Raw genomic sequence first — 8,037 nt, 5'->3', positions numbered from 1 at the left:
AATCATTTTACCCGCCCAATTATTAATTCAACCGATTTTAACCTGTTCGAAATCAATCCAACTCACCCATTTGTCATTCCTAATTTTGTCTGTGCTTTGACGTGAATGTTAACATCGAGCATAGTCTATTGAAGTATCCAGTTGGTAAACAGTAAAGTTATTAGGCCGACACTATAAAATCCAGCAAGTAGGTATCAGATTTTGTACAAAGCTTTTTAATGTTTTCAACCATAAGTACCTAATTACTAAACTCTGCAATTATTGATAAATAAAGCCATAATAGTATAAGATGAATCCATTGAACAAAGGGCCGAGTCCTTTGGTGAATGGCATGGATGGATTTACTTTTTCGATAGTATGTATTAGACGCATTTTTTCTCTCTTTCGGTTCGATTAAATTCTATAAGTATATATATTATCAAAATTTTATAGCCATGTACGTGTCTTAATTATTTTGAACCCGTTGGCTCAACAACTAGTTGTTACATGATTGGATTGCTATTTGAGCGAGATGCCTTTGCTCCAATAAAGGCCGGCGAAAAGAATGCTTTCCTCGTCTTTCTTAGGGCTCGTTATCGGAACGCCTCAATCAACGTTAATTTTAGTAAGTCGCTGAACATGTCATGAATTTGAGCAGGAAAGACATGGCTTTTTGATAAATACTGCTAGACTTTTTTTTATATGAGAAATGCTAAAATTTTGAATCTGCCTCGAGGCATAAGAGAAGAAAATAGGGAATAATAATACTGTATAGTCGCTCTCAAAATAATAACCGAAAAAATATATATTTTTTGTATATACATATATATTTTGTATGTTACATACAAAATTATATAAATTTTATATACTTTTTTCGGCTAACAAATATAAATAGTTTCTAGCGTGGACTAAAAGTGAAAAAAACCTAATAAATAAGTGGGTTTTCGGGTCATGGGCCTAGTGAAGTGGTCTCGACCCAAGCCCGGCCATAGCGCATCAAGCATCTGTAGATTGATTTTGAAGAGGGAACATTGATTGGAAGTAGTTAATCTAAGCAAATGGTTCGTTCAGCTAACTTCTACCCAACTATACACAGCCATTAATTACCTGTCCCAACTCCTTCAAAGATCTCACACCCCTACTACAATTCAACCCCCAATTATTCATTTCTCAGAAAATTTGCTCTTTCGTAGATCCCAAAGTGTGAAAAAATGAAGGTTTTGGTAGTTACACGTAGCGGCAAAGAACTAATCAAGGGTGGCCTTGAGCTCACCGATTCCGTATGTTTCTCCATCTTTCCTCATCTGGGTTTGTTTTTGTTTTTGCAAAATTGCTCCACATGGGCGCGTATTTAAGTAGAGTAATGGTCAATTCTTTAGAAAAATGGTGCATATACCTATGTCTTTTATATTTTATTGGTCTGCTGATGTAAATTTGGTGGTTGTTATTTCAGGCCACGGTTACTGATCTGCAGGAGGCAATTCATAAACGAAGTGAGTGGCTACTGTTTATTTCTTCAAACATAAGATCTTTTTAAGGATATTTAATTGACTACTTAATTGTTTGCAAAGATGGTACCTTAGTTTTTTTCAAACAACCGTGCACTTCGACTATCCTACCGTAGTTGCTATCTCCTACCAACATAGGTACAAGATACAGGTTCATTCAAATCAAGTAGCTTTGGCTCAATGCGTTAAAAATCCACTAAATGGACTGTGATAGAATTCCAAACTAACCCATAAAACTCAAATCTTGGATCAACCTCTAGAGGTATGGGATAATGCTCCCCGCGTACGCATAGGTATATGTAATAAATCACTCCGTTTCAAAAAGATTGTCCTGGTTTGACTTGGCATAAACTTTAATAAATAAGGTCTTAATTAAGCCATATCATTTGTGTGGCTATAAAATTTTTGAAGCTTGTGGTCTTAAACCTGCCATAGCCATAGGCGGATCCAGGATTTAAATATTATGGGTTCAACTTTTAAAATATTTAGCATTAAACCCATTAGATTTTTAAAGTTATGGGTTCATATCTACTGTTTTTGTAATTTTAATGAATTTTTACACATAAATGTTTACTCGGCATCAAAAGTTATGTGTTCAGTTGAACGCGGTGATACTACACTAAATCCGCCACTGGCCATAGCATTTGTGCGATTATAAATGCTTCCTATTAAGGAAATATTGAAAGGTGTCAATCTTTTTGAAACGGACTATTAAGGAAATAGCGTCAATCTTTTTAAAACGGAGGGAGTAGGAGATAAAACGTAGCTTAGTTTTTGCTAGTTCATAGTTCATGCATCTTTCACAGAAAACAGAAGATCCGTCCCTTGGAAAGTTGCCTGATAGTTAAATCAGTTATTTTGCTCTGATGTACTAGTTAAATGCTTGACATTTACAAGAGGAAAATATCTATCAAATCTGCCTTTAGGCACTTGACTAATGAAAAGGCAGAGTAGTTTGAAGGGAAGGTGTAATAGCTTTTACCATGCATATTACTTAAGTTGATTTGCGCATTGCCAGGAACTTTTAATGTTCTACTGGTTGGTCATGTCAGGGACTAATAAATCTATGGTTTCAATTTTTAAGTTGTGATTCAACTCCCTGAGTGAATTCACAATTTAATTGTTTCTTTAGAATTAAGAAAATTTTGTGTCTCTGTGTCTGTCTTCTATCCCCAGTCCCCACGGTGTGGAATAATACTGGGTATGTTGTTGTTGTTGTTGTTGTTGTGAGTGTCTTTTGTATTATGTACATATATAGAGTGGTTTTGGAGATTTAAACCAAGTTGATAATGGTGTTCCTTTTCTTTATGTTCTTTTCCAATTCTCCCTACCTCTTGACCTCGCTTGACTTGTTTGTTCTATTTTTTGTTAGGCTGAAAATGCATGAAATATAGTGTATGAAGACATATATGTTGTGTGTATGTGTATGTGTATGTGTATGTGTATGTGTATGTGTATCTGTTCTCTCCCATTTACTGTTTTTCGAGAAGGAAGCCATCACAAAATGGAACTACTATGCGTGTAATGAACTAGTTAAGTCACAAAAAGGTTTTTCTTACTTCACCACCCTGGATTGAAGCAAATGACATACAATTTTTATAAGTCTAATACTAACATATATAAAAAGTAGCCTCTCTTGCCTCCCAGGGTAGGGGTAAGGTCTGCGTACACTCTACCCTTCCCCGACCCCACTTGTGGGAGCTCACTGGGTTTTTTGTTGTTGTTGTTGTTGTTGTTATTGTTGTACTAACATATATTAGAAGGATGTACTCCGTTTGCCCAATTCAAATGACACTTGTTGACTTTTTGTTGGTAAACATTTTGTTTTTCATCATGGATTCCTTATATGCTATTACAAAAATTTTGAGAATATATTCATCAATTTACAAGGAGTTCATTGTTTGATTTTAATAAGAGGAAAACATCTTGAAATGGAACCACCATGCGTCTTGAAGGGTTTTTATTACTTCCATGTATAAGACAAAAATAACATGTATAAGAAGTATGGATATCCTTTATCCCAATTTGATGAGACTGATTAACTTTTCGTGGGGAAATTTTGTTATTTTCATTTGCATTCTTTATTGCTATAATAACAATCAGAAAATATAATCATCAATTCAACTGGAACTTATAAAATGATTTATCATTGGTCAAGTATCATTATCAAAATCTTGAACTACTTGCTAGTGATTTCAATTCAGTTTTGATTTTTTTGACCTAAAGTATTAAGCTGTGTGACTTAAAATGGGATGGAGGGGTTAAGTTTCATGGTTCTCTTGAAGTCTTATGAGTAAAGTTCTAGAACTAACATGTGGAACAAAAGAGTAAAAGGTAGAAGTACTGTTCTTTTTAAGCGATTGATACTTGTTCAATTAGATTGTATTGACTAGCGATGGCCGATGTAGTAAAAACTGGAATGCATCTGAACAATTTTGTGTAAACAATTGAAAGAAGATTCTTCTAGAATTGCCTCTAGGGCTTTGATCTAGTGGTAAGAGCGCAGTGCATGGTGTGGTTAGGCGCATGTCACGAGTGCCACAAAAAAAGGCTGGTATTTAAGGGGAGAAAAGTAGAGGGGTGGGCCCACTATTCATCGAGTTTCAAACTGTGCATCAACTAGCTTTCTCGGTTATTTCCAGAAAAAATAAAGAAGGAAGGTTCTTCTAAAATTTAGTGTGATTCTTCTAGAATTTAATGTGAATGATAGGAGGATCGTAATTTATGTAAGAAGTGAGGATGCTTTTCCTTCGTATTCACTCCAAAGTAGTTTGTACTTATCACTCTATACACTTCACCCATGGTTAAAAAGGTTGTCTTAATCTAGCATCTGCAAAGGTTTGTATCGAACTGGATTTTTTTATATGCCAAACCTTTCAATGTAATGGTAAGGTACATTTCTTGCTATGAAGTGATTTTACACGGTTTTGCTTTTTTAATAAATGCTGGGGTGATGAATTATGTACATGCAAATGTTTTAGCTCCATTTCAACATGTTATTCCCAGTTGTGCAGCTTACACGCGAATATTTACTTTTTTGAAGTCTTTATCATTTATGTTGTATGTGCTTGACACTTTTATGGGATCGTTGTGAGTTGTAATATTTTAAAAATTAAAGATGACTATCTAGCACTTCATGCGGTTTGAACAATTGAACGCAAATGCAGATTAGTCACCATAATTATGAAGTTGGTGAATTTACAATTCGTGGGAAAAGTTGTGGAATGGTGTACTCTGATGTTTGCCTTTTCTTGAAACCACTTTCTTATTTTCAGTAGTTGTATTATTTTGAGTTTGACATCATTAAAATATTGTTTGCTTCTGATCTCAACAGCCAGAAAATACTATCCTTCTAGACAGCGACTCACCCTGCCTGTCCAACCTGGGTCAAAAGAGAGGCCAACTGTTCTTCACTACAAGAAGAGTCTCAATGAATATACTAATGGGAGCACGAGTGAGTTAACCGTAGTTTTCAAGGATCTTGGTCCGCAGGTTAAGTATAGTACACTTTTCTTCTGGGAGTATCTAGGTCCTCTGGTACTCTATCCTATCATTTACTACTTTCCAGTCTACAAGTTTTTCGGCTACAAAGAAGAACGTGTTATCCACCCTGTCCAGACATATGCCATGTATTACTGGTGTTTCCACTACTTCAAAAGGATCATGGAGACCTTTTTTGTGCATCGCTTCAGCCATGCCACTTCTCCACTTTCCAATGTTTTCCGGAACTGTGCCTATTATTGGTCTTTTGGAGCTTTCATTGCTTACTATGTGAATCACCCTCTTTACACTCCTGTAAGCGATCTCCAGATGAAGATTGGATTTGGTTTTGGCTTAGTTTGTCAAGTTGCAAACTTCTATTGCCATTTATTGTTGAGAAATCTCCGAAGTCCCAGTGGTAATGGAGGTTACCAAATACCATACGGCTTCTTGTTCAATATTGTTACGTGTGCCAATTACACAACAGAGATCTACCAGTGGTTGGGCTTCAACATTGCTACTCAGACCGTTGCGGGCTATGTCTTCATGGTTGTTGCTGCTAGCATTATGACTAACTGGGCCCTTGGAAAGCATCGTCGTTTGAGAAAGGTAATCATTTGACCACATTCTTCTAAAAAAATAAGGGACAAAAAGAAAGTTTTTACCAATTGAAAACAGCAGTATGTACTCCTTTAGGCTATACATGCAATTACATCTTCATTGAGGCTTGTTGACTACCCAAGTCTTCTTATATCAATGGGCTTCAATTCGAAAGTATACGGTGCTACTTTGAATGGAAGATTATCTATTCCATCAGCTTCTTGTCACTGATGAACTGCACTTTCGGGGTTGGGCCGTTGGGGGGTTAACCTAAGGAAAGAAAATAGAAACTTATTCCTCCCAAAAGATAGGAGTTATTTGCTTATTTTCATAGATGACTGTTCAAACTTAACACGTTTTGCTTTAAAGAGAATCTAAACTGTATGCATGAGTACTACACTACAAATAAGATGGAATTATTTCTCAAATTCCTGCCAAATTGGTTTGCATTTTATTCGGATAGGACCAATTAACGGAATTGCTAACAAGCAAGATGTGTGCTTTATGCAAATATTCTTTTGTGCTTATCAGGAAGCTTCTATTTTTATTGTGTCATTTGTTCTGGTTCTTAGCTTTGGCACCTTTTCTTTGCAGCTCTTTGATGGAAAGGAAGGAAGACCAAAGTATCCTCGACGATGGGTGATATTGCCTCCTTTCCTGTAGAAATATGGGGAAGCCAGAGAATTGTTCATTTAGCTTACCATTTTCTGTGAACCTGCAGCTTTTGAAGGTTTATGTTTCTCATTAGAGTATTTATTACTTAATCAGATTTTCCCTTGGTTCTCTTGTATTTCTGTTCCATGTTTTAGCTTCTATTTAGACCAAAAGATGTTTGAGTGAGTTCATTTTTGTAGTTCTCACTTCTTTGTGATGTCTTCAAAAAACATCTTTGTTACCCTCAGTTGTTGGATTATTGTTTATGACAATGATCTACAATAGTATGTAAGGAACTTACATGCATCTAGCAGGTTCTGAAACTTACATGCGGTCGTATAGGCAGAGGCGGATGCAGCCTTTCTATGGTAGGTTCAACTGAACCTAGCATTATCAACACAGAACATAGATATATATATGTTAAAACTCAAAACCACCAAATTTTCCATAAATGTTAAATCTTGAATCCATAATTTCAAGTACAATGAGTTTAGTCTAAGAGCACTATAGGTTGAACCTATCAAGTTTAAACTAATCCGGTTATGTATACAGGATCTAGTTCTCTAGTATTATCAGGAGAGCATCTGATTTTATACTGATAGGACTAAGCTATTTCCTTTTGATAAAGATCCATCAAACAGTGGATCTAGTTGTCTCCAGATGGTAAGATTTCTGAAAATATTTTTTATTGAAAAAGAAATGATGAAACTGAAATCAAAAGACTGTGCTCCCTTTTTTTCACCAAAAGACAGTGCACTGTGCACCTCACCATGTGAGTTTTCCAAGTCTGGTTTCTTCATATTTTAGCCAAAAAGGAATAAAGATAAAGCTGTTGTTCAGTCATAACTCATTACCTGGCTTACAAACTAAAGATGATGGGAATTGAAAACACAAATAATTTTAATTGAATCAGAAGTATAAACATTGAATACCATCTATATGATTCACACAGTCGATCCAAATAGTTTGAGATTAAGTCATTAAGGCACAGTTGTTACTGTTGTTGTATACATTATACAACATCTATAATATTGCTTCGCGGTTATCATTTTTCATCTAATGCATATTATTTGACAAGATGAAAATTGCTCCTGACAATCTGGTACTCAAAAAATGAGTACACACACACACATATATATATATATATGTGCGCTCAAAGAAAATGTTTGAAGTTTTGGTTGAACATTCACAGCTCAAAGGGTTAGAGATGACAACTGTAGGATGAGGAAAAAGTAGAGTTTCTAAGTAGGATTGACATGTGGTTGGGTGGTGCAATTGCTGTATTAACTGCTTTAATCATCACAAGAGAAAAAGGCAAATGTCTTTAAGACAATCATTACACATGGGTTTTGCATCTTTGGAAGGCTTTAGAAAAAGCTGAAATGGCCATGGAGTATGACCCCCACTCTTTCTTTGTTAATATAAAGTTATTGGTAGGTACAATTAGGGATGACAAACGGGCAGGTCGGGCAGATATGGACGGATCGAAAATGGATAAATTATTCGATTTGACCCATATTTAATACGGATAAAAAATGTGTTAATCGGAGGATAATATGGATATCCATATTATCTGTGGCTTCTTGAATATGATCTTTTGGAAGAATTCTTAGTCTCTCAAACGTGAGGAACCCCCAATTTGAGACTTTACAAATGTAAAAGTTAAACTCATTAGTTATCCATTGATTATCTATTTTCTAAGTGAATAATATAGTTTTTATCAATATTTGACCTATTTTTAAAAAGTTTATTATCCAACAAATTTTAATGGATAATATGGGTGGATAACTATTTTTTTTCACTATTTTACCACTAC

At 35.2% G+C, this 8,037-nt stretch overlaps 1 protein-coding gene across 1 annotated transcript; it reads left to right on the top strand.

Annotated features, from left to right (window-relative positions):
- The first annotated feature begins 987 nt into the window (after positions 1–987).
- On the top strand, positions 988–6,527 carry LOC104222744 (very-long-chain enoyl-CoA reductase). The gene is made up of 4 exons (XM_009774027.2): positions 988–1,259; positions 1,433–1,472; positions 4,822–5,576; positions 6,162–6,527. The coding sequence occupies exons 1-4, from the start codon at positions 1,191–1,193 to the stop codon at positions 6,228–6,230; spliced, it is 933 nt and encodes a 310-aa protein (XP_009772329.1). The 5' UTR covers positions 988–1,190; the 3' UTR covers positions 6,231–6,527.
- Positions 6,528–8,037: the final 1,510 nt, after the last annotated feature.

Source organism: Nicotiana sylvestris, chromosome 5 (genome assembly GCF_000393655.2).
Source record: "Nicotiana sylvestris chromosome 5, ASM39365v2, whole genome shotgun sequence".
NCBI classification, from domain to species: Eukaryota; Viridiplantae; Streptophyta; class Magnoliopsida; order Solanales; family Solanaceae; genus Nicotiana; species Nicotiana sylvestris.
Note: the sequence above shows the minus strand (reverse complement) of the source record. Positions and strands in the feature narration are given on the sequence as shown.

Bases quoted from the DNA above. Each gene is read 5' to 3' on its own strand.
- LOC104222744 (XM_009774027.2), top strand. From the start codon at position 1,191: ATGAAGGTTTTGGTAGTTACACGTAGCGGCAAAGAACTAATCAAGGGT. The intron at 1,260-1,432 runs GTATGTTTCTCC...TTGTTATTTCAG, and splicing joins GCCTTGAGCTCACCGATTCC to GCCACGGTTACTGATCTGCA. The intron at 5,577-6,161 runs GTAATCATTTGA...TTTTCTTTGCAG, and splicing joins AGCATCGTCGTTTGAGAAAG to CTCTTTGATGGAAAGGAAGG.